This window comes from Brassica rapa, chromosome A10 (assembly GCF_000309985.2).
Source record: "Brassica rapa cultivar Chiifu-401-42 chromosome A10, CAAS_Brap_v3.01, whole genome shotgun sequence".
Lineage (NCBI taxonomy): Eukaryota > Viridiplantae > Streptophyta > Magnoliopsida > Brassicales > Brassicaceae > Brassica > Brassica rapa.
This window is the reverse complement of record NC_024804.2, coordinates 15,295,008-15,318,016: the sequence shown is the minus strand read 5'-3', so window position 1 is coordinate 15,318,016 and position 23,009 is coordinate 15,295,008. Positions and strand designations below refer to the sequence as shown.

Here is a 23,009-nt window from a genome sequence, read left to right as displayed (position 1 = left end):
ATTTGCCCAGCCCTATATGATGTAATGCTTATTTATCATATGAAACATAAGTATTTGCTGGTTGTGACTACAATTTTTACCTATATCTCAAAAGTAGTTTAACTATTTCTACATTGTCATAACTACAATAATCCAAATATCAATCTCTCAATTAAACATGTCAATTAGTGTAGAGGCCTGTAGTCGCCTAAGCTCGCCCAACTCTAAAAAATTATTAGGGTTAGACTTAGTTTTATAAGTCCAATAAAATAATTAGGTCTTACGGATTAAGCCTATTTGGGCTTTGGATATTTTGGGTCTAATTCCGTTTGAGCTGGGACAGGTCCAAAAACCAAAAAAATTATATTTTTCTTTTAAATATTATCATTTTGCAATCAAAACTATTATTAATATTAACATATTATTTTAATATTTTGATCCAAATCCTAGTAAAGCAAATATGAAAGTTGATAATGTACCTTATTGTTTGATCATTAGAAGTGTCGCATTTTAAATTTTGCAAATGTATCGTCTTCTTTTACGTCCAACATGTTTTCTTTTCAAAATATAAAGTATGAAACGTTTGACCATGTTTATCATAAATTTTGTTCTCTTATATATTTTATTTTAATCTATGTTTGATTATTTAAATTTTATTAAATTTGAGTTGTTTATAATATGTTTTTAAAGCATACGAAAAAATAAAACATTTTTGACAAAGAAGAAAAGTTTAAACTCATTTATATTTTAAAATAAAAAATTGAAACTCATGTATAAAAACGATAGAAGTGATAATAACAAATTATCTTTCGAAAAGTCAAAAAAAAAAACCCCCGAAAAACCATATAAGGGACAGGCCTGACTAAAAAGTTCATTTTCACTTACCTATGTTAACTATACTTTTAACTTGAATACCTTTTTAATTTTAGTTTAAATAATATTTTATGTTTTTAAAATTTAAATTTGCATAACAATATAAAAAAATATTTAATTGATGTTTATATAATAAGTCTTAGTTTATATTTAATTAAATTAATTACTAACTTGAAAGATAAAACTTTCCTATTTTGATGTGATTTCAGTTTATCAAAGATAATTCAAAAAGCATATTTTGAATTGTACCATTAAGTTGCTTGTTTTATTTATTTATGAAAATTAGTCTATGTTGTTCAAAACCCTAAATCTAATATATATGGATTCATGTTGAGACAAAGACTTTTATATCCAACTTTTATATCCATAAAAAGGTTTGTATGAATACAAAAGTCTCCCCATAAAGAAGAAAATAGGACAAAATTACCCAATTCTGCACAAACTAGTGGCAAATTAGCTAAACTTAAAGGACCTATATGCAAATAAGCAAGAGTTCGAAATTCAATTGACCTCAAAGTTGCGGAAAATTACAGAGAAAACCAGAGAAGGCATATAAACCGTGGGAGAGGTGTTTCCCCCACAATCGAAGAGGACGACAGGTTTCAGTCAAACGAGTCTGTTTCCCATTGACGTAACCATTTGACTGCTCCCTTTCCCTTTCTCTCTCTCTCGCCCGTTCGTCTCTCCTTCCTCCGGTGAGTTTTCCGACACTCTAATTCTCACTCTGTAGCTCGTGTCTTGTCTCGAAATCGTTTCTTCCGTCGATTTGTTTTAAATAAAAAAACCCTTTTTTTTTTTGCGTTGTTTGGTTCGCATGTCTTAATGTCTGAGTTAGATTTTGTCGAAAGCTGTTATCTTTGTTGTTTCCTGCTTTTGATCTACTCTCTGAACTCGAATTGTGTCTGTTGTAGGGTCACTATGAGCAACAAAGACGAGGCTCTTCGAGCCAAAGGGTTAGCAGAAGACTGGATGAGTAAATCAGACTTCCCCACTGCTCGTAGAGTCGCTGTCAAGGCTCAGAAGATGGACGAGACGCTTGAGAACATCGCCCACATGATAATGGTCTGCGATGTTCACTGCGCGGCGCAGGAGAAGTCCGGTGACGAGACTGACTGGTACAAGATTCTTCAGGTTGAGTATAATGCAGACGACAACGCCATCAAGAAACAGTACAGGAAGTTCGCGCTTCATCTCCATCCTGACAAGAACAAGCTCCCCGGAGCTGAAGCTGCTTTCAAGATGATTGGGGAAGCTCAGAGGGTTCTTTTGGATAAAGACAAGAGGAGGCTTCATGACATGAAACGCAAATCTTTCAAGAGGCATGCACCAGGAGTACCTTCTTATCAACCGCAGCCACAACAACACGCTCCCCCGCCTAGGCCTTTTTACACTGCGCCTGTCTTTAATGCGGCGAGGACCAACCAGGCTCAAGCTCAACCTCAAGCTCAGGCTCCTCAACCGACTGGTTTCAGTGAAAGCAGGACCTTTTGGGCCTGTTGCGCCTTTTGTCACATAAAGCATGAGTGTGTGAAGGAGTTTCTACACAAGCAAGTGATTTGTCCGAGCTGTGGTAAGCTGTCCGTTGCTTTTCAAACCGCTTTCCAGGCTCCACCGGCTCAGCCGACGTTCTCCTTCTACCAACAGAGCAAAGCTCCAGCTCAAGAGGCAGCAGCGCATAAGCAGCATCCTGAGAGCTCTGTCAGAGTCTCCCCAAGGAAAGAGGCTACTAAAGCAAGAAGCTCTGGAAGTTCTGCTGAGCACATCAATGGGAATGGAAAGAGGAAGAAGATAGTTGAATCTGATGACAGCGAGGGTAGCTTTGAGTGTGAAGAAGTTGCAGCGACTGGTGGACAGCGTTCTAGAAAGTCGGTCCGTAGCAAGCAGAAGGTTTCATATGAAGAGACCTTGCCCAATGGTAGAAACAGGAAGGAGAAGGCTAAAGATGACCAAGTGGGAAGCTCAAGGGGATCTCGTGCATCAGACTTAGAGATTCTCCAGTGTGCTGATCCTGACTTCACAAACTTTGACAAGTTAAGAGAAGAGAGCTCTTTCAAAGCTGGCCAGATATGGGCGATGTATGATGACAAGGATAAAATGCCTCGTTACTATGCCAACATCAGGAAAGTCATAAGGAAACCTAACTTCACGCTCAAGATAACGTGGCTAGAGCACAAACCGGATGATGAGAGAGCAAAAGGGTGGGCTCGCAGAAAGTTACCTGTATCCGTTGGTAAGTACCAGCTCGTCGGAGATGACAACGCAAGCGAAACTCCATCCTTCTCTCACCTGATCAGTCCCACAGTAAGAGGCAGCAAAGACGTTGTCTGTGTGTATCCAATGATGGGAGAAACGTGGGCTCTGTTCAAGAACTGGGACATCAACTGGCCCTCTGCTAGTGGCCGGGGTCATGAGTATAAGTATGAGTTCGTTGAGGTCTTGTCGGAATACGCTGAAGGGTTGCCTATAACGGTTGCGTTTCTGCGTAAAGTAAAAGGCTTTGCAAGTGTCTTTCATCGAGTTGCTGCAGCTGCGTTTCAGATTCCTCCTCATGAGCTGCTTAGATTTTCTCACAGCATCCCTTCTACTAAACTGACGGGGAGAGAAAGGAGCGGTGTTCCCGTTGGTTCGTATGAGCTTGATACAGCTGCGTTACCACAAATGATAGAAGGAGGTGGAGAAGAAGCTGTTCCTGTGGTGAGATCAAACCAAGCTCGCCTTCATCGCTCTCCTCCGGCTTCATCAGAGCCAGACTGTGTCGTCATTCCTAACTTCGAGTTCCATGACTTCACCGCGGAGAGATCAGAGGGGAAGTTCACAGCTGGTCAGATATGGTCGTTGAACTGCAGAGAGGAAGGCTTGCCTAAGTACTACGCCAAGATTCAGAAGGTGGAGTGGAGGCCAGTGTTTAAGCTTCAGATCAACAAGCTAGAGCTGGACTCACTTCCCGAGAATGTCACACAGTGGAGGGACAAGAGAATGCCAGTTACTTGTGGGAGATTCACCTTGAAGGAAGGTCAGCAGAGAGAGACGCTCACTAAGGTGAATGGCTTTTCGCATCAGATAAAGGCACAACAAGAGAGTAGTAACAAAACCAAGTACACGATCCTCCCCAAGACTGGTGATATTTGGGCAATGTACAAGAACTGGAGCGATGCAATCAAAGTGACGAGCTTGAAGAAGTGTGGTTACGAGGTTGTTGAAGTTCTTGACGACGACGAGAGCCACATTGAGGTTATGATGTTGGAGCGGGTGGAGGGGTTTACTTCGGTGTTCAAGGAGAAAGTGGAAGGAGGCGTGGATGTGAGGAAGACGATCCCGAGGTGTGAGCTGTTGAGGTTTTCGCATTATGTTCCTGCATTCAGGCTGACTGGTGAAAGAGGTGGAGCGGTAAGAGGGTATGTGGAGCTGGATTGTACTGCGTTGTCTCGTAACTTGCTCAGATCTTAGACTATGTTAGTCGTTTGGTGGTAGTAGTGGTGGTAATGGACTTTGTGTTTTGTGCAAGAGTGTCTTAGCTTTTAATGTTTTAGATTCAGACGGATCTGTCTTTTGACTCTAGCTTTAGTCGATCTGGTGAAATATCCTTTTAGCTTATTTGTTCTTCTTGCTGTCTTTATTTTCATAACATATCTTGACGTTGTCTTAATTTGTTTCTCAATCTGTTAAGGTTAGTTGGTTTGTAAATACAACTAAGTGACAATGCTACAATCAAACAACAAGGGCGTTTGGTCTAGTGGTATGATTCTCGCTTTGGGTGCGAGAGGTCCCGAGTTCGATTCTCGGAACGCCCCTTTTTTACACATTTTGATACGCCCTTGACATTTTGATCAGAACATTAAATTGCAAAAAAAGTTGTAAGCCTAGAGACTTCATTGAAAACAGTATGATATCATTCACTTGATGTATCCTCTTCATACATTTAAACTGTAATTCCACAAAACTTTGGTCTCTCCATACAAAACGTACAAAGAATCAATATATACAAGTTTTACCCTTTCATGTACAAGCTTATAAGAAAACAGAAAGAACTAAAAGAGGAAGAGACTCTGTTTTAAATCTGTTGATTAAGCAACTTAACTGGTTTTATACTTTCTGGAGAATTTAACCAACACTGAAGAAGATTTTTCTACGTTTGAATAGGCTTTGCCGGAGAAGACATTGAAACGATTCTTTAACATCAAGATGTTGATGCATTCTGCTGCATTGCTGAACTTGGATCAAATATAAAAGTCTTGAGCTTCTTATACACCCAAAGTACTTAATGTAATGATTAAAAATGATTGGTTTAACAAAATGAAAACCATGATTTGAGGTCTTGTACTTAGACCTGAGATCCACTTTCTCTGATCCTCAAACTGAAACTTACAAACAAAAGTCTAAACTCTAAACCCCAACTTGAACCACCACTAGAAAAGAAATAAAAGAAATGGGGTCACTTCATCTTCTGCTCGGTGAAGAGGACATGGCGGTTGACGCGAGGGTCATACTTGCGGAACTCAAGCTTCTCAAGAAGGCCCTTGCTGCTCTTCCTCTTCACATAGAAGAATCCAGTTCCAGCCGCTGAGACTAGACGGATGAACATGAACGTCTTCTTCCTCTTGTCCCCCATTTTCTTTTCTCACTTCAATCAAATATACACCAAACCAAAGAGAAAAATCACAAATCTCAATTCCATATTCGCATCATCACGCGACCTACAAACCTAGAGATCAAAGCGTAATCACGAACCTCTTTCCTAATTTATATAATACATTTTGATAAACTCTATAGCTCATTCAATGCGTCGATGAGATGTGCTAATCGCAAAATGAAACATTGAGCAATTACAGCAGAAACTTACAAATGGCAGACGGCGACGAGACGGCAGTGATACGACGGCTGAGACGAATCGGGAGAGCTGAGAATAAAAGCTTTATAAAGAGAGAGAGAGAGACGACACACACTCGGCTATTTTTTTTAATCCGGCCCATTTAAAAATGTTAAATCGATCTAAAGGCCCAATAGGGCCCATTGTTTTCTCAGCTACTCTCTCACCTGGTTCTGTTCTCTCTCTCTCTCTCTCTCTCTCTCTCTCTCTCGTTTGTAACTCAGAAAGATCCAAACCGATCCGTTTGAGAAGGTATGAAGATGATCTCCGTCTGCTCATCCGTTTCGTTTAATTTTTGATTTTGCTTACTGCTCTCTCTTTTGGGGATTGCGATTAGATTGGGATTGATTTTGTTAATCTCCCTTTTAGGGATTTGGAAATATCTGAGCTATGTCGAGTGCGGTGGACGCGACGGGGAACCCGATCCCTACATCCGCGGTGTTGACTGCGTCGGCGAAGCATATAGGTTTAAGATGTATGCCTGAGAACGTTGCCTTCCTCAAGTGCAAGAAGAACGATCCAAACCCCGAGAAATGTCTCGACAAGGGTCGTGACGTCACTCGCTGCGTCCTTGGCTTGTACGTTTCTTCAAAACCTTCTTTGGTTGATTGCGTTTATAGTTGAGCGATAACATGATATGATTAAATAGTTAGTTTTGATGCTTAGAAGTTTGTTTACTCTTATAACAATGGATACAATGCCTATTATTATATCAATCATCGTTACATCAATCTGCGTCAGCTAGACCGTAGATTAATGATAGTGCTGTTCGTTTGGTTGACGCAGCTACCTGCGGCTGCGTCGGCTTCAATTTTTTTAATAAACTTTTGTTCGTTTCATTGACGCCGGTACTGCGTCTAAACGCTGCGTTCTCGCATCGATTCTGTGTCTGTGACTAAAACTGAGTCGGCGACGCCGTCGGCGTCTACGAAACGAACAACAACTATTTTTATTGACGCTGACGCCGAAAACTGCGGCAACCAAACAAACATGACTGATGTTGATTCCACATTGCGACGTTATGTGGCATTTTCCTGGGTAAAGAGTTAGTTTTTTTTTGTTGCTGCAGGCTGAAGGATCTTCACCAGAAGTGCCAAAAGGAGATGGATGACTATGTTGGGTGTATGTATTACTACACCAACGAGTTTGATCTGTGCAGGAAAGAGCAAGAAGCCTTCGAGAAAGTGTGCCCCCTGAAATGAATGATTAAATCTGTGATCTCTTAATAAAGCAATAAGCTTTACTCTCTTCTCTTTGTTGTTTTCATCAGCAATTTTACTCTTAAAACACTTTTGTTATTAAAGACAACCAAATGACTTCAGTTTTCATTGTTTGATGGTTCTTTAATGAGCACAGGATGGATATTTTGGATGAACAATCTGTTTTATGAGCTTAATCTGTTACCATACTCGGGCAGTTGACACTAGTCTTTATAAGTTTCATCATTCAGTGTAATCGAACAATTTGATTGGGATCTGTTTGTGGAAGCACTTCTCTTAGTCTTATACTCTTATATAATTAAGACAAAATAAGCACAGAGATACACATCCATAGCAAAACTTGAGAATCTTTTCTCCCACTCCACTTGAATCGGAAGATCAGCTACTGCAAGGAAACACCAAACCACACTTTACTAGATATATAAATCTTGAACCAGAGGCAATAACAATGCTGATTGACCGAGAACGTGACCTTGGCAGACTTCGAGACCTTTGCCCGAGTCAAAAAGGAAATAAACTTGCTAGTGACGCTTCTTAAGCTTCATTGCCTTGGCTGCATCTCTTTTTTTTTTTTTTTTTTTTTTTTGAAAGAATTTTAAATTTATTCATATAAAAAAAAACTTCTTTACAGAGAGGGAACTGCTATACTTTTTGTAACCTATGATAAGAATCTCAAACTTCTATGAAAATCCTATACCTTATAATCTTCCAAACCAAATCTCCATCGCTTTCTCGTATCTCCCTCCATTTCTCTTTCTAAGAGAGGTGATTCTATTTCGCACCAACTTATCTATCCTTGATATCAGACATGAAGCTGGCTGTGATGATTCCCCAACCCTTCTAACATTCCTCTCATGCCATAGAGCGTAAACTACTGCTTGAAAACTGTATCTCAAAAGAAAAGTAGGAATTCTCTCCTGCAGTCCATTAACCACGACTTGAGTCACTTGAACCCAACTGTAGCCGTTTCCATTACCAGCCAAATTACCGATAATCCCCTTCCACACTTCTTTAGAGTATGAGCATTCAAACAACATATGGTCTCTGGTTTCAGTCTCCTCCTTACAAAGCCAACATGTAGTGATGGCTTGAGGATTCCATCTTAATACCCTGTCCCCTGTTGCTAGTCTATTGTGCATCGCAAGCCACGTTATGAAAGCAAATTTTGGGGTAATCTCTGCAATCCAAATACCTCTGCTCCAACCAACCTTCGGTGAAGAGGATCGAGTGATGTTCCAGGTATGTGAAGTACTGAACCCCATTTTAAAATTTCCATTCTCCTGCTTCCACAAACAGACATCCTCTAGTGTATTCAGACCTTGGTTTCTCAGCTTCAATACTTCCTGTTCTATCTGACGAAATACCGGGAGCCGATGAAGTCTCATCTTGTATAGCTGAATAGCTCTCTCCACCGTAGAGTTTATAGGAATACCCAGTGCAATACAACCACCATCACCTGTTAGCTCTATCAACCTTCCCAAAGGGGACCAATTGTCCCACCAGAAATAAGAGTTTGATCCACTGTTAATCTCCATTCGAGCTAACTGATAAGCCAAAGGCCTTAGCTTCAACAGTTTCCTCCACACCCAGGAACCCAACAAGCTGCTCTCCTTGACACTCCAAAATGAACCCTTGCCTTGGCTGCATCTCCACCATAACGGTACTTAACAATTAACCCTCTCGGCTCTCTAGACCACAAAATCATCATCAAAACCGCAGTTAAAAGGTGGGTTTTCTGCTCAAATCACATTGACTTGCGCAACACCAGAAGTTCCCAATAAAAAAAAAACTATCTCTGTCTGGCTGTGTTCTACATAAGACAAAGCTATGAACCTGAGCAATTCAATTCTCAGTATCCGTCACTCGGAGCTAATCTGAGTACAAGATACAAAGTTTCACGCATACCTAGTATAATAATAATTCCAAGGCAGGTACATGTTCTTGAGTGAACCAAACCGCTCAAAACAAAACCAGCGACAGCCAATATGTTATGCCAAAAAGAACCGTAATTGTAAAACAGTTCTGAGATCATTGAAAAAAATCCACACATGAGAGAGAGAGGGAGACCCTAACTCTAAACAGCAGCAGTTCGAGTAATATTTTGGAGGGAGAGATGAAAAAATAGACGACCATTCCATACGAGAGTTTTCAAAAGAACACTTGCCGGAAGCCGATTAGGCTTTGTATGGGCCGATATCCTCTGTGGGATTAAAGATGTACGATCATAAGCCCAAATTAACCTTACTAATTTAAGAAAGAGTATGTGAATGCAGCGACTCAAATAAACCCATCATAAAGAGTTAAGTACATGGTACATGTGTAGAATTAGAATACATCATAGAAAATAACCTTTACAACAACAAATAGATAGATTATCATGGATCACTTGTATATTATTCAAAGACGTAACAATCCTCGTTATTGTTTTTTGACATCTGCTGGATATGTAATAGTGTCATTAGGAAAAATCGTATTAAGCAAGTAAGCAACTGCACCATTTCTCATTTGTGTTGAATGGTCAGAACACATGATGCCCGTTCTCTGTGTATTGCATTGCGATCAAAGAGTACATGAGCTCAATCTTCATTAGTGAGAGAATATACACATTCCTAACGTAATGAGCATACCATCGACATTCCTAATCTATCAAACTGTGCATTAAGCTCATTACTTCGTTTTCATACTAGAAAAAGAAAGAAAAAAAATCGCATAGGAAATAGGATGGGATATGGTTGAGGTTGAATCTAATCCGCATACAGTTTCAACTTTATGTATTCAGTTGTTCATAATGTCGTCATTTGTTCATGGGCCCAGGCAGGCCCATTTGAGAACTAAGTATCCTATCATCCCTTACTTTAACCATCCGAGAAGTGAGTCTATTATTGCTACATACAGAACGAGACGCGTGTCTATATTCTGATGGTGATCGACTTGGAAGCAGTAGACTAAGCTCTACCGTTATTATTGGAGAAGAACAAAAAAAGAAGAGAGAGAGAGGACACTTTTGGTAGCTCGCGTCCCGAGTAACACTGATCTGACGTCGATCTCCGATAAAGATTGATCAACCTTTGGTGGTTTCCATCAAACACGCGTAGCTTGCACGCGATGCTTTGCTTGCTTATGAAGAGCGTGCTTGTCACGCCCAGACACACGGCTGGCTCGCACACTCCTTCACTTTCACCTCAATCAAAGTTTTAACCGGCGCACCGAATATATATTTTTTTTTTTTTTTGGTGAATGGCGCACCGAATATATTTGTCCCTTGAGTTTCTCTGTTGTTGCATTTTTAGTATTCATAACATTGTATTTTTCTTACAGAATACTTTCTTTTTTACATAATACAGTATATAATAACTTTGTCATATACTCATAATATTCTATCACTCTTTTTATTTCCAGATAGAAAAATATTTTGTATTACAGAACTTATATATTCTATCACTTACGTCTGTGAATGATGTAAGTTAAATAGTTGACCGAAATAATTCTACCATATGTAACCATTATCCCACGTATTTGTGCTGATGATTGATCAACAAGTTTATAATTGGGATACCAATAAAAAGCCTATTAAATAATAAAATTAGTTTATCCTATCAGATATCACATTCATTGGACTTTCCTAATTGAGTTTTTGGGAAAGGAATGTTTTAAAACTATGTAATTAAATTTTGATTAAAAAAAACTATGTCATTAAATATGTCATCTAATTGAAAAATACTAATACGTGAATAATACTCCCTCTGTTTTTTAAAGATGGATGTTCTAGGAAAATATTTTGTTTCCCAAAGATGTATTTTTCATGTTTTCAAAGCATATTTTGTCAATTAATAATGAAAAATTGTGTGTTTCAAAAATATTAATTACATTTCTTTTAATCCTATTGGTTTAAAAATATAGGAAATATAAAGTTACAAAAAACTATGCATTAATAACTAAGTTTTAATATGGTTTCTTAATAAGTGTGAAAATCCTAGAACATTCATTTTTAAAAAACAGAGGGAGTAACAAAAAGGAGATAAAAGAATATGTGAATCAACTATTTATAGCACGATTAAGTAAGTATAATCATGATTGTGCTTGTTATTTAGTTCAATGAGTTCATATCATAAAAAAAGGGCAATTGTCAATAATAGCACCTTTTGAAGTTTTCCTTCCCAAACTAGCACTCAGGATCAGAAGTCACAAAAATAGGTTTCATTAAAGGGGTAATTTACCTTTATACCCTTTGTTATAAGAATAGAAAAAAAAAAACATTTCATTTCATTCGATCGCGAATCGTGTCGTCTCCTCTCGGGAATCTTCAAACCCTCACCGGCACTGTCGTCTCCGACTCGGGAATCGTCGTCTCCGGCTCGGGAATCGTCGTCTCCGGCTCGGGAATCATCTTCTCCGACTCGGGAATCGAAGTCTCTGGCTCGGGAATCATCTTCTCCGGCTCGCTAATCGTCTTCTCCGGCTCGCTAATCATCTTCTCCGGCTCGATAATCATCTTCTCCGGCTATCTAATCATCAGCGTCACACTCTCTACTCTCAAAATCGGTAACTTTTTAAAATTAGGGTTTTTGAATTAAAATTTGGGAAGCTTGCGTTTTGATTTTGATTTGTGTGTTACTCGTTCTTATTAACAAGCGAAGCAAATGAAGACTTTTGTGTTGTTTTGTATTTGTGTTATTTCAGGAAAGCCTTCCAGAAAAGTTTGAAATTTTTTTTTTCCTTGTTTACGCAGGATAGAAACAAGATGGGAGATTCAGTACCTCTAAAACTAGCACTGCCAGAGCTGAAGTATCCTATTGGTTCACAGCCAAAAGAAAAGTCAGCAATCAACCAATACTCTGGTTCAGATTATATCTCTATTGTCAAAAGCATCCTAAAACCAGATGAGATGATAAGAGTCCGAGGATCATTTCTGGGACCTGTAATGAAGCTCAGTGAGAGAGGATTGAAGTTATCAGCAAAGATAGTCTACGCCATTCTCACTAGAAGCATCGTTTCTGTCAAGGAGAATGAAGCCTGGTTCCATTTCGGTGCGCAGCCAATGAGGTTCTCTATAAGAGAATTTCATATGATGACAGGCTTGAAATGTAGTGGTGCATTAGAAGGACCACGAAGGGAAACCGAGAGATTTAATTGGGAATTGCTAAAGGGGCGTAGTCATAAGTTAAGTGACGTGGTGGACCAGCTCAGAAACACAAGAGAAGATGCTTCTGAGGAGAGAATATGCCTCGCAATGCTCATCCTGGTAGAGAGCATATTATTGCGGAAGAGCAAAGGAGGGAGTTTTCCTTTGGAATATGCGAAAAATGCACAGGATATGACATATCCATGGGGAAAAGAGGCTTACATTGTGCTCCTGAAGTCAATTCAAAACGCTGTCGCGAATCATTTGGAGAATAAATCCAAATTTGAGTTGCAAGGTTATCCTCTAGTATTCCTTCTTTGGATACTAGAGTCGATTCCTTTGCTAAGGAATAAGTTCAGTAAGTGTGTACCAACAGTTGAGGTTCCTGGGCCGACTTACTTGTGTGAAAAATACACTGAGATAGAGAATCCATCACTTGATAGGGTTTTACAGGTTGAAGCTGATACAAAGGTAAGCTTTTCCAAGTATATGTTTCTCAGTTTATTTGGCTTCTTCTTTTTAATATGTTTCTCATTGGTCTTTTTTTGAAATATTCTCAGCTGAAGGTCCATTGCATACTACCTTCTATTCCTCATGATCCAGAAGATGATATCTCCATTGAAGACAAATATAGTGACGAGTTGGAAACAGTGAAAGATGTAACAAAGAAAGGGTACAAGATTACAGCCGATGACTGGGAAAATAGGTGTGTAGACACATTTGACACATTGGATGCTCTTATTCAAATGATGGCAAATAAGGAGACTGGCCAAGCTTCTACTCCGATTGATGAGGATTCAGTAAATGAAAAAGTGAACAGGATCATCACGGTAATGGAGGAGAATCTGAAGAGCATGAAGGATCGAATGTCATTACTGGAAGAAGAAAACATACATCTTAGAGCTCGTGTGTCAGAGTTGGAAGGAAACAGCAATGTTTTTCCCACTAACGTGACACAAAAGGTAAATTCTCAAAACATCTTCTTTTACATTTGCATTTTCAAGTATTTTTTGGAAGATCTTGTACATATTCTTGAATGCCTTCCTAATATTTGACAAACAGCGATCCAGTGGGACACCTTTATCTCCAATGTCTCACACGCAACCATCCAGTGGGACACCTTTATCTCCAATGTCTCACACGCAACCATCGAGTGAGACACCTTTATCTCCAATGTCTCAACAGCCTAATTTGACACATGAGGTATGTAACCAATAAATATTGTTGAGTTTTGAAGTAATATTTGGAAAGCTTTTGTACTTCTTGAATGCATTCCTGATTTTTGCAGGAGACAATGATTGAATCAGCTGCATCTCCAAAGTCTCAACAAAATGAGGTATATGCTCAAAAATTTTTAAGAAAATATTTGGAAATTCTTGTACAAAATCCTGAATGCCTTCCTGATTTTTGCAGGATTACACGCAATCATCGAGTGAGACGCCTTTATCTCCAATGTCTCAACAGCCTAATTTGACAAATGAGGTATGTAACCAATAAAATATTGTTGAGTTTTGAAGTAATATTTGGAAGCTTTTGTACATATTCTAGAATGCATTCTTGATTTTTGCAGGACACAATGAATGAATCAGATGATGAAACTCCTGCCCTTGATACTCAAGTATTCTCTCCTAATCTGACAAAAGAGGTATATGCTCAATGATATTGTTTTCACAGTTGGAGTTTACAAATTAGTTTTGGGTGATTTTTTTTTACATATAAAGGCTTTTCTGATTTTTGACAGAAAGAAACAGAAACGTCTACCGGTGAGAGGCCATCCAATCCTAATCAAGATGGAAAACCAGATGATGAGGTAATATTTATTCTAGAAATTATAGTTGAATGTATTCATGATGGCCATTCCTGATATTTTTTTGCAGATTGTGAGAGAGAAATTAACAAGTGAGTCACCTGCTAGTCAGAGTCAAGTTTTGCAGAAAGAAACAGTAGAAATGAATGAGACACCTTCTTCTCCAATAGCTCCAAAGAGTATTGAAACTCCCGTTTATACTCCAAGTCAGACTCAGCAGGTACATGGTCAAAAAAAATCTTGGATTTTTAAGTTAATGTTTGGAAGCTTTAGAACGTACTCTGGATTGACTTCGTGATAATTTTTACAGATTGAGAGAGAGCCATCGGATGACACGCCTGCCCTTGATACTCAAGTTTTTACTCCTAATCTGACAAAAGAGGTATATGCTCAATGACAGTTGGAGTTTACAATTAGTTTTGGGTGATTTACATATATAGACCTTTCTAATTTTTGGCAGAGGGAAACACAAACCTCTACTGATGAAACGCCACCCAAAACTAATCAAGGAGAAGGAAAACCAGATGATGAGGTAATATTTACTCTAGAAATTATAATTGAATGTATTCATGATGGCCTTTCCTGATATTTTTTGCAGATTGTGATTGAGTCACCTGCTGCTCAGACTCAAGTTTTGCAAAAAGAAACACTGGAAATGAATGAGACACCTTCTTCTCCAATATCTCCAAAGAGTATTGAGGCTCAAGTTTTTACTCCAATTCAGAAACAGCAGGTAAATGTTCAAAAAATCTTGGAGATTTCAAGTAATGTTTGAAAGCTTTTGTACGTGTTTTTGATCCCCTACCTGACTTTTTTTTGTTTTTTTTTGCAGACGGTAACAGAGGAAACGTATGAGGCTACACAGCCATTGACTGAGATCATTTCAGCAAACAATAAAAAGGTAAGCATAGAAATGTCTTTCATAAGTACAACTTGAATTTTAAATTGTAGAAACTTCTTCATAACTACCTCTTTTATTTTACTGTTATTACAGGAGGATACACATGCTGTGCATTACAGACCTTCCTCTCCATTGTCTTCACTAATTGCACTAGTTATTGAAGAAAATAAGAATGCTTTGGTAAGAAGAAATATTTAAAATGTTTAGGTAATATTTTTCTATTCAACTAACTCTTACCATTTACTTTTGTCTTATAGAGTGAGACAGAAACTGCGACCCAATATTTTTCTACAAGTGAAGGAGAGCATTCACAATCAAGCAGAAAGAATCAAGCGGAAGAATATCTCAAGGATACTACAGAACCTACTACTGAGCTAGTTTCCACAGATGTTTCGAAGACACAGCCTCTTACTCCGCAAACACAGCACCTTCAGACAAGTGAGGGAGATCAATCCGATGAGACACCATCAGAGCAGAATCAAGCAGAAGAAAATCTCAAGGATACTACAGAACCTACTACTGAGCTAGTTTCCACATATGTTTCGAAGATGCCGCCTATTACTCAGCAAACAGAGCATCTTCAGACAAGTGCTATAGATTTTTCAGAAAAAAACGAGGTATGCATCGAGTATATTTGATCTTTAATTATTATTCTAACAATTTAAAACCGCTGATGTTACTGAATCTTCATTTTTAATAGGTTGAAGTAAGCAGGCTTCTAGCTCACTTTCAAATAGGCGCAGAGGTTGAAATTTTGTCTACTGATGACGAAATATGGTATCCAGGAAAGGTTGTTGATCTTAAACTGTGTGAAGGACTAGAGGAGCTGACAGTTGAGTACACGACACTCTTCACAGACCAACATAGACTTCAGAAACTTCAGGATACTATCACGGCTGACAAAATACGTCCTGCAACACCAACTAGTGACCAAAAATCCTTTGAGATGATGGATAAGGTAGAAGCCTTCTACAACAATGGCTGGAGCAGCGGACAAATTAGCATGGTACTTGGTGATAACACATACTCGGTGTGTCTCTATACTTCTATGGAAACTATTCTATTCAAACATTCAGATTTGCGAATTCATAGAGAATGGAAAGATGGAGTCTGGAAGATGGCAGATAAGGTAAATCATAACTAGAATTATACTTCACGTGAATTGTTTGATATACATACATTTTAGTTTCAGGAATGGTTTCCAGAAATTCCGATTGCAACAAATTTGATAATATTTTGCTTGGTGTCTATTGTTTGATTAAAGGTGAAGCCTGATAAGAAAAGGAAAGCTGCTGCCTCATCACAAAATTCAGGAATGGATAATGTTTTCCTAAGAAGGAGCGAGAGGGTGCCTAAACGATCTAGAGACACAAAAACTCCATTCAAGTCTGACAGAAATCCGGCTTTAACTGTAATACCTGAGATTATACCTGCAGTTGATCCGTTTTCAACTCCTGCGGAACATAAGCTTTCAAGGCTTCAAAATTGGATGACATTAAAGCCCGGCATGCATGAAACGTAAGCATGTTTCTGTCCTTGTCTATATATTCTTATATTTATGTATAAGAGGTTTGGTAATTCCTTTGAATCTTTAATCGACTGCAGGTCCCTATCAATCAATGATAATAAGATAAGGAAATCTTTCTTTCAAAGCATGGAAAATGCAAAAAAGGACCTTAAGAAAGAGGTAATTTGTTTACATATGTTCTTGCCTTGAGCTTTTTTTTTAAAAAAAAATTCAGGAAGGATTTGTTTAGTTTCAGGAAATTATATAGTAACAAATTAGATAATGTTTGCCTTTTTTTTTGCAGCACATTGATGGAGCCTTTGCAATGCTAAATTGCAGAAGAAATGAGAATGCTGCTTGGTTCCACAACTACAAGATTCCAAAGGCGTGCTTCCTACCTATGGAGTTCTTGCATTGCTTGCTCTCTGATGATTTGGCTTACAAGAAAGAAAAGGTCAAAGGTAAAAAGATTTTCAACGATTTATTTAAAGATACTGTGAGAGGGAAGGTATATCCAGAGAAGACATGGGGAGAAGATGTTGATGTTGTGTATGGGATTACTCTTGGAAAAAAAAGCAATGTCTGGATTGGGATGGAAATTCATTTGAAGAAGAAAAGAATCACAGTATATGATTGTTTTCAAAAGGAAAGCAACAGCATTGATATTCCTCAAGTGAAAAAGTTGGCAGGTATGTATAAACAATCTGTATTTGATGTATTCATCTGTTTCTTGGTTTGAAATATTCAACTGATTCTATCTTGATATTGATTTTTAAATATGACAGTGTTGATTTCTAATCTGCTGGTGGAATCTTCTGGTGATGAGGTAGATAAGGTGAAGATGATTCCATTTGAGATTGAGCAGGCACAAGGTTTACCCAAGACAAAACATCCTTTCAACTGTGGGATATTTCTTGTCAAGATTCTGGAGTGCCAGTCATTGAAGATAGGAGACATGACAAAGATTAATGATGACAATGCATTGGAGCTAAGGAGAACCTTGTCTTGTGAGATCTTCAACCAATTTGTGGATGAGAGCTTTGGGAAATGAGAATGATGCATGAAAACATTTTTTGTTTTAGTTAAGACTCGGTTTTAGTTATGACTGTTTATTTTGTTATGTTGTTGGCGTCTGGTTACATAAGAAAGATTGGAAGGATATCAAGTATTTTATTTGGGTATCATATATCTTGGAAGGTTAAAATATTGTTTCTGGATGGGTTTCCAGAAAAAAAGTTAAGTGTTTCAAATGTAAAAAAGAATGAAATGAGATTATATACTAAGGATTGGACATGTATATGGTAAGCTTAAAATTGTGATGTTTACAGACAACAAAAATTTAGAACCACAAAGGATCGAACCCAGAGGGAGAGAGTCTGCGTATTTGGATAGTGTGGGAGTTTAGCCACTAGGCCAAGAAGAATCATCTGTTATGGATTACATTTAATTTTATTTAACTCCAAACTGTAACACAAAAAAGAATTAAAATAGATTTTGAATCCACCACATATCGAACCCGGGGATAGAGAGACTTTTGAGTTATAAAAAGCCTTGGTTTAACCGCTGGTCTGAGGAGAATCATCTGTTAAAGAATATTACATAAGCATACTTAACCCAATTAATATAGGATAGGTTTCCAAAACAATACATTTCGATTGAAAAAAAACAAAACTCTTGCCGTCTCAACACTCTCGCCGTTTCAAACTTCTCGAATCTCACTCGTCTCCGCCTCTCGAATCTCTCTCTCATCTCCATATCTCTCGATCTCCGACGAAAACCCATCTCCAGAACTCTCTCTCTCTCGATCTTTTACGCGAGCTCTCTCTATTCTCCGAGAAAAACCATTTCTAGAGCTCTATCTCTTGAAGGTATGTTGCAGATTCAACCTTATGTGTGTTTTCTTTCTGAGAGATTGGTCTCCTGGTTTTTGCTTGTGTATAGACTTGCTCGTTTTAACCTAATATGATTCGTAGAATTCTAGTTCATGTGAAAGCATGTGTATAGACTTCGGGAAGGATTTGTATTTTTTTCAGGAAACCCTTCCTGAAAATTGGATTTTAATTAATTTAGACAAATAAAATTTTTCTTGTTTACGCAGGATAGAAACAAGATGGGAGATCCATTACCATTAAGACTAGCACTGCCTGAGCTGAGGTATCCGATTGGATCAGAGCCAGAGAAGACGATATCGATAAACCAACACTCGATAGTTGCTTATATCAAAACTGTTAAGGAAATTCTAGGAAATGATGAGTTCAACAGAATAAGAGGGACGTTTTTGGGACCGGTGATCAAGCTTGGAGAGAGGTCTTTGAAATTATCAGCTAAGATAGTGCACGCAGTTCTCACCAAAAGCATCAAGACAGTGAAGAGACACGAAGCATGGTTCCATTTTGGTGCTCAGCCAATGAGGTTCTCTATAAGAGAATTCCACATGGTGACTGGTTTGAAATGTAGTGGTGAAGCAAGAGAACCACGAGAGGGAACCGAGAAATTTAAGTGGGACTTCCTAAAAGGGCGTACTCATACAGTAAAGGACGTGGAGAAGCAGCTCAGAAACACAAGAGAAGATGCTTCTGATGAGAGATTCTGCCTTGCAATGCTCCTCCTGATTGAGAGCATACTACTACAGAAGAGCCTTCTCGACGGTGGCACAACTTTTACTTTGGATTATGTGAAAATAGCGCAGGATATGGATGTCTTGATGACATACCCATGGGGGAGAACAGCTTATAATTTGCTGTTAAAATCACTTCAGAGAGCTGTCGACAAAAGCCTCGACAAAAACAATTATGATTTGCAAGGGTTCCCTATGGCATTTCTTATATGGATACTTGAGTCAGTACCTTTGCTACAGTATGCATTCAGTCAAGTTGTTCCTATTCTGAGCGTTCAACCGTCTACCCCAATATTTTTGTGTGAGAAGTACCTTCAAATAGCTTCTCCACAGCTGATAGATGTTCTCCTAATTGAAATCAAAGATCATGTAAGTTTTTACATTATTTTTTTCTTGTTTCTGTTTTGCCTTATGATTCTCCATTTAAAAGCTAATTATTTTTATGGTTTCAGCTTAAGGTCACATGCATCCTACCTCCTATTTCTAATGATCCAGAAGCTGATGTTTGCATGGGAGACGAAGCTAATAAAGATCTGGATGACATGGCCGATTTATCCAAGAGAGGTTATAAGTTTAAAATTAGAGATTGGCGAAACATGTCAGTAGACCTATACGGTGCTAATGAAGAAATAAGAAGAGCATCTTTACTGTTTGGGAATGGAGGGATGAGTCAAGCTTCTACTTCGTATCAGGAGGAGTCTTTGGAATCAAAGATCAACAGAATCAGCGAGATGGTGGGAGATAATTTAAGGATCATGAACGATCGTTTGTGTTTGATTGAAAAAGACAGGAAACAGATTAAAGAACGTGTGACAAACTAGAGAAACTACAAAGAGTTACTTCATATGAAACTCCAAACAATGAGGTAACTTTTTTTTCGGAAATTAAAATTAATGTTTATCTAGTTCTTGATTCAGTTTTGAGTTGTCAAGTAATTTTGGAAGATGTTATACATATTTAGGATTGCCTTCCTAATTTTTGTTGTACTTGCACAGACTGACACAACTCCATTTCATGAGACGGCTTCCAGACAAGGTGAAGCCAATGCAGATCAAGCAGATGAACAACTTAACAATGAGGCAAGTATAATTTTGAAAACTGTTGGTATTTATAAAATTATGAATTTGGTACGTGTTCATAATCCCATTCCTGACATCAGGATACACGAGAGCCTATGAATGAGATCACGAAAGAGACACCTGGTTCTCCAATAGCTCAACAGAATATTGAGACTCCAGTCCTTACTCCAATTCAGACGCAGCAGGTACCTTCTTTAAAAAATTGGACTTTTCAAGTAATTTTTGGAAGCCCTTGTACGTGTTCATTCAACCATTCCTGAATTCAGGAGACTCACGAGCTTATGAATGAGATCATTTCACCAAACATTTCCGACACACAGCCAAATACCCGAGCTCGCAGAAATCTTTTAACAGAGCAAAATAAGGTATTACTTTCATTAAAACCTTTAATAAATACTCAGCAACTATCAAAATGACTGGATATCCTTGAATCTAAACCATCACAGGATGTAGAAAGCAGAGTTCAAAATCCCTTTGAGATCGGAGCAAATGTGGAGATTTCATCACAAGATGACAATACTTGTCATAAATGGTATCCAGGAAATGTGTTTGGCAAATATTTGGTTGATGGGGTTGAGATGGTGAAAGTTGAGTACTTCGTCCCGTCTTCGGGACGAAAAAGAAGAGGAAAAGGAGTGTTGAGACACGTGTATCAATTGACAGAATACGTCCTCAACCACCACCTGAGAGATCTGGAGCGAAGAAAAGTTATGAGCTAATGCAGGACGTGGAGGCGTTCGACAATGGTGCCTGGTGCGCTGGAAAAGTTAAAGTCATTTTGTTTGATGGCTCGTGTTTTGTCTCTTTGAACAATTCTAAAGAACAAATTTACTTCCACCATTCTGAGATGCGAAAACCAAGAAAATGGGTAGATGGTGTTTGGGAGATGACAAAAAAGGTAAAACAAATGCCTTGGATCACTTGAATTGAAAAATAATGTCATTTGTTTAATATCTCGGTATTGATTTTCAGATGGAAGAAGAGCAGACGCAGAGTGTGAATCCAAGTGAAGGAGATGGTGATAAAAAGGTATGAAATATTTATACATCATACTAGGAATTAAGATATAAATGTATCTGAATTTTTGTCATTCAAAAGGGGAAGGCGAAGGCTGTCGCTTGTAAGAAAAATGAAGCAGCTGGTCCATCAGAAGATGGTGTTGGGAAAATGGCAAAAGAGGTAATAAAAATGAATAAGATCCACTTGAATTGAAGTTCAGGTCAATAGTTTGATATATCGGTTTTGTTTCACAGATGGAAGTAAAGCAGGGTAAGAGTGTGAAACCAAGTCAAGACGATCATGCAAAAAAGGTATAAAAAATATTTTTTACTTCATATTAGGAAGGCATTCAAGTATAAAGATAAAAACGATCCTGAATTTTTGTCTTTATTTTTAATTAAAGGGGAAGCCACATGTTGGTAAGAAGAAGAAAGCAAATGCTCAGCCAGTAGATTTGCTTCCTTTTCTACAGCGAGAAGAGAAGAGGCCAATACGACCTAGAAACCCTCCTATACCTGTAACACCTGAGGTAATCCTTCCAATTGATCCATTTGTGACACCTGAATTTCCTCGGTTTTCAAGGCTTACACACTGGATGGATCTACGGGGCATATATCGTGTGTAAGCAACTTTTTGTCCTCGCATAAATATTCCTAATTTATTTTGTAAAAGTTTCGATTGATACTAGTTAATTTTATCAACTACAGACCGTTTTATATCAATGGAAAAGAATTGAAAAAGAGTTCTTTCAAAAAATGGACGATGCAGAAAACAATCTCAACAAAGAGGTAATCAACACTCTGTTCTGTCTTCTATTTGATTGTGTGATATGTTTAGGAAGAGGTTGAGTTGAGCTATGCTAGATGTCCATGTTATAGCAGTTCTATATGAAGTTTCTAACTATATTGTTACATTGGCAGCACATAAATGTTGCATTTGAAATGCTAAATTGTAAGAGGGTTGAGCAAGGTGCTTGGTTCCGCAACAACAATCTTCCACCAGCATGCTTTGTACCAGTCAAATTCTTAGAAGTGGTTGGGTACGCTTATGAATCTGTCAGGAAGCCACATAAGAAAAAAAAAAGTTATTGGAGGGCTGTGTAGGCGAACTTGTGAAAGGTTTAATACATCCAAAGAAGGTATGGCTGGAAGATGTTGATGTTATATATGGTGTCATTGAAGATAAGTTGAGCTGTCACTATATTGGGGTGGAGATACAATTGATGGACAACACAATCACACTCTTCCATTGTGGTCTTCCAAAAGCAAATATCAAACGTGCTCTTAATCAAATCCAAGAACTGGCAGGTAAAATATTAGCTAATTTAGAAAATAAAAGTTTGTCACTTGCTTGTTTGTGTTGTGTGATTGCATTTTTACATATTCATTTTGTTGTCTGTTGGTGATTGATTTATTGTATAATTTTGGGTATTTATGACAGTGTTGATTAGTGCCATAAAGATGGAACTTCTTGGTGAAGAGGTTAATTTCGAAGATATCAGTCCATTTGAAGTTAAGTTTGCAGAAGGGCTTCCAAAGACAAAATTTCCATACAACTGTGGTATTTTTGTTGTGAAGATGCTGGAATGCAGGTCACTGGGATTGAAGAGCATGGCTAATATAAATGATGAAACTGCGATGGACTTACGAAGCAAGCTATGTTGTGAGATCTTCGACCAGTTTATGGATAAAGATTTCCAGGAAGGTCAAAGGAAGTGAAAATGTCATATTTGTTCTGTTTTCTACACTGTTTTTCTACTTTGATATTAATTATCCCTAACGTTTAAGTTTAAGTTTGTAATGAATTATCCCTAACGTTTTTTTCATTTAGATTGTTATTGAAAATTTTTAGGATGTATTGATGAATTGTCAAATGCTTATGGTACTTTTAGGATGGGTTTCCAGAAAAGAGTGAGAAAGCAAAATGCACCAAAGCCTAGCATATTCCTTTAAAGTTTACAAAAAAATGAAAAAGAATGTGATCCGATGTTGATTGAACTCGTGAACTCTCGAAAGATGAATCAAAGTGTGCAGCCGCC

At 38.1% G+C, this 23,009-nt stretch overlaps 9 protein-coding genes, 1 long non-coding RNA gene and 1 other non-coding gene across 13 annotated transcripts; 8 read left to right on the top strand and 3 right to left on the bottom strand.

The window, feature by feature from the left end:
- The first annotated feature begins 65 nt into the window (after positions 1 to 65).
- Positions 66 to 4,498, top strand: LOC103845806. The gene is made up of 2 exons (XM_009122696.3): positions 66 to 1,547; positions 1,764 to 4,498. The coding sequence occupies exon 2, from the start codon at positions 1,771 to 1,773 to the stop codon at positions 4,297 to 4,299; it is 2,529 nt and encodes an 842-aa protein (XP_009120944.1). The 5' UTR covers positions 66 to 1,547; positions 1,764 to 1,770; the 3' UTR covers positions 4,300 to 4,498.
- Positions 4,499 to 4,571: 73 nt separating this feature from the next.
- On the top strand, positions 4,572 to 4,643 carry TRNAP-UGG. The gene has a single exon. It is a non-coding gene; the product is annotated as a tRNA-Pro (tRNA).
- A 412-nt stretch (positions 4,644 to 5,055) lies between these two features.
- On the bottom strand, positions 5,056 to 5,803 carry LOC103845804 (50S ribosomal protein L33). 2 transcript variants are annotated; one of them, XR_004452358.1, is made up of 2 exons: positions 5,693 to 5,803; positions 5,056 to 5,473 (listed from the first exon to the last, which is right to left on the bottom strand). XR_004452358.1 is itself a non-coding variant. In XM_033281839.1 (2 exons), exon 2 carries the CDS (start codon positions 5,459 to 5,461, stop codon positions 5,285 to 5,287), a length of 177 nt encoding a protein of 58 aa, XP_033137730.1. In that variant the 5' UTR covers positions 5,462 to 5,554; positions 5,693 to 5,741; the 3' UTR covers positions 5,056 to 5,284. The 2 variants fall into 2 exon arrangements, 1 of the variants encoding a protein (XP_033137730.1); XM_033281839.1 differs by having other exon boundaries at positions 5,056 to 5,554; positions 5,693 to 5,741.
- A 50-nt stretch (positions 5,804 to 5,853) lies between these two features.
- Positions 5,854 to 7,097, top strand: LOC103845805 (NADH dehydrogenase [ubiquinone] 1 alpha subcomplex subunit 8-B). Its single transcript, XM_009122694.3, has 3 exons — positions 5,854 to 5,971; positions 6,089 to 6,297; positions 6,789 to 7,097. The coding sequence occupies exons 2-3, from the start codon at positions 6,110 to 6,112 to the stop codon at positions 6,919 to 6,921; spliced, it is 321 nt and encodes a 106-aa protein (XP_009120942.1). The 5' UTR covers positions 5,854 to 5,971; positions 6,089 to 6,109; the 3' UTR covers positions 6,922 to 7,097.
- A 540-nt stretch (positions 7,098 to 7,637) lies between these two features.
- Positions 7,638 to 8,474, bottom strand: LOC103846207. Its single transcript, XM_009123112.1, has one exon. It carries the CDS (start codon positions 8,472 to 8,474, stop codon positions 7,638 to 7,640), a length of 837 nt encoding a protein of 278 aa, XP_009121360.1.
- A 2,803-nt stretch (positions 8,475 to 11,277) lies between these two features.
- On the top strand, positions 11,278 to 13,143 carry LOC117128921. Its single transcript, XM_033281836.1, has 2 exons — positions 11,278 to 12,532; positions 12,622 to 13,143. Exons 1-2 carry the CDS (start codon positions 11,681 to 11,683, stop codon positions 13,114 to 13,116), a joined length of 1,347 nt encoding a protein of 448 aa, XP_033137727.1. The 5' UTR covers positions 11,278 to 11,680; the 3' UTR covers positions 13,117 to 13,143.
- Positions 12,578 to 13,478, bottom strand: LOC117128924. The gene is made up of 2 exons (XR_004452359.1): positions 13,182 to 13,478; positions 12,578 to 13,139 (listed from the first exon to the last, which is right to left on the bottom strand). It is a non-coding gene; the product is annotated as an uncharacterized LOC117128924 (long non-coding RNA).
- Positions 13,151 to 17,457, top strand: LOC117128920. 2 transcript variants are annotated; one of them, XM_033281834.1, is made up of 17 exons: positions 13,151 to 13,264; positions 13,350 to 13,397; positions 13,475 to 13,543; positions 13,632 to 13,706; positions 13,803 to 13,871; positions 13,939 to 14,088; positions 14,179 to 14,250; positions 14,329 to 14,400; positions 14,467 to 14,601; positions 14,701 to 14,769; positions 14,863 to 14,949; positions 15,027 to 15,386; positions 15,470 to 15,898; positions 16,034 to 16,287; positions 16,375 to 16,456; positions 16,581 to 16,965; positions 17,062 to 17,457. In XM_033281834.1, the coding sequence occupies exons 1-17, from the start codon at positions 13,151 to 13,153 to the stop codon at positions 17,325 to 17,327; spliced, it is 2,736 nt and encodes a 911-aa protein (XP_033137725.1). In that variant the 3' UTR covers positions 17,328 to 17,457. The 2 variants fall into 2 exon arrangements, with proteins under 2 accessions (XP_033137725.1, XP_033137726.1); XM_033281835.1 differs by lacking the exons at positions 13,939 to 14,088; positions 14,179 to 14,250; positions 14,329 to 14,400.
- Positions 17,458 to 17,829: 372 nt separating this feature from the next.
- Positions 17,830 to 19,706, top strand: LOC117128922. Its single transcript, XM_033281837.1, has 2 exons — positions 17,830 to 18,144; positions 18,375 to 19,706. Exon 2 carries the CDS (start codon positions 18,387 to 18,389, stop codon positions 19,497 to 19,499), a length of 1,113 nt encoding a protein of 370 aa, XP_033137728.1. The 5' UTR covers positions 17,830 to 18,144; positions 18,375 to 18,386; the 3' UTR covers positions 19,500 to 19,706.
- A 7-nt stretch (positions 19,707 to 19,713) lies between these two features.
- On the top strand, positions 19,714 to 22,284 carry LOC103848564 (protein AGENET DOMAIN (AGD)-CONTAINING P1-like). The gene is made up of 10 exons (XM_033282923.1): positions 19,714 to 19,758; positions 19,889 to 19,972; positions 20,053 to 20,157; positions 20,239 to 20,337; positions 20,419 to 20,553; positions 20,595 to 20,870; positions 20,945 to 21,001; positions 21,071 to 21,151; positions 21,226 to 21,282; positions 21,375 to 22,284. The coding sequence occupies exons 3-10, from the start codon at positions 20,068 to 20,070 to the stop codon at positions 21,594 to 21,596; spliced, it is 1,017 nt and encodes a 338-aa protein (XP_033138814.1). The 5' UTR covers positions 19,714 to 19,758; positions 19,889 to 19,972; positions 20,053 to 20,067; the 3' UTR covers positions 21,597 to 22,284.
- On the top strand, positions 21,699 to 22,819 carry LOC117128923. The gene is made up of 2 exons (XM_033281838.1): positions 21,699 to 22,278; positions 22,412 to 22,819. Exons 1-2 carry the CDS (start codon positions 22,194 to 22,196, stop codon positions 22,687 to 22,689), a joined length of 363 nt encoding a protein of 120 aa, XP_033137729.1. The 5' UTR covers positions 21,699 to 22,193; the 3' UTR covers positions 22,690 to 22,819.
- The last annotated feature ends 190 nt before the right edge of the window (positions 22,820 to 23,009 follow it).

Bases quoted from the DNA above. Each gene is read 5' to 3' on its own strand.
- LOC117128923 (XM_033281838.1), top strand. From the start codon at position 22,194: ATGGACAACACAATCACACTCTTCCATTGTGGTCTTCCAAAAGCAAAT. The intron at 22,279-22,411 runs GTAAAATATTAG...TATTTATGACAG, and splicing joins TCAAATCCAAGAACTGGCAG to TGTTGATTAGTGCCATAAAG.
- LOC103845805 (XM_009122694.3), top strand. From the start codon at position 6,110: ATGTCGAGTGCGGTGGACGCGACGGGGAACCCGATCCCTACATCCGCG. The intron at 6,298-6,788 runs GTACGTTTCTTC...TTGTTGCTGCAG, and splicing joins ACTCGCTGCGTCCTTGGCTT to GCTGAAGGATCTTCACCAGA.
- LOC103845806 (XM_009122696.3), top strand. From the start codon at position 1,771: ATGAGCAACAAAGACGAGGCTCTTCGAGCCAAAGGGTTAGCAGAAGAC.
- LOC117128922 (XM_033281837.1), top strand. From the start codon at position 18,387: ATGGGAGATCCATTACCATTAAGACTAGCACTGCCTGAGCTGAGGTAT.
- LOC117128920 (XM_033281834.1), top strand. From the start codon at position 13,151: ATGTCTCACACGCAACCATCCAGTGGGACACCTTTATCTCCAATGTCT. The intron at 13,544-13,631 runs GTATGTAACCAA...TGATTTTTGCAG, and splicing joins AGCCTAATTTGACAAATGAG to GACACAATGAATGAATCAGA. The intron at 16,288-16,374 runs GTAAGCATGTTT...AATCGACTGCAG, and splicing joins AAGCCCGGCATGCATGAAAC to GTCCCTATCAATCAATGATA.
- LOC117128921 (XM_033281836.1), top strand. From the start codon at position 11,681: ATGGGAGATTCAGTACCTCTAAAACTAGCACTGCCAGAGCTGAAGTAT. The intron at 12,533-12,621 runs GTAAGCTTTTCC...AAATATTCTCAG, and splicing joins AGGTTGAAGCTGATACAAAG to CTGAAGGTCCATTGCATACT.
- LOC103846207 (XM_009123112.1), bottom strand. From the start codon at position 8,474: ATGGAGATTAACAGTGGATCAAACTCTTATTTCTGGTGGGACAATTGG.
- LOC103845804 (XM_033281839.1), bottom strand. From the start codon at position 5,461: ATGGGGGACAAGAGGAAGAAGACGTTCATGTTCATCCGTCTAGTCTCA.
- LOC103848564 (XM_033282923.1), top strand. From the start codon at position 20,068: ATGAATGAGATCACGAAAGAGACACCTGGTTCTCCAATAGCTCAACAG. The intron at 20,871-20,944 runs GTAAAACAAATG...ATTGATTTTCAG, and splicing joins TTTGGGAGATGACAAAAAAG to ATGGAAGAAGAGCAGACGCA. The intron at 21,152-21,225 runs GTAATAAAAATG...TTTGTTTCACAG, and splicing joins TTGGGAAAATGGCAAAAGAG to ATGGAAGTAAAGCAGGGTAA.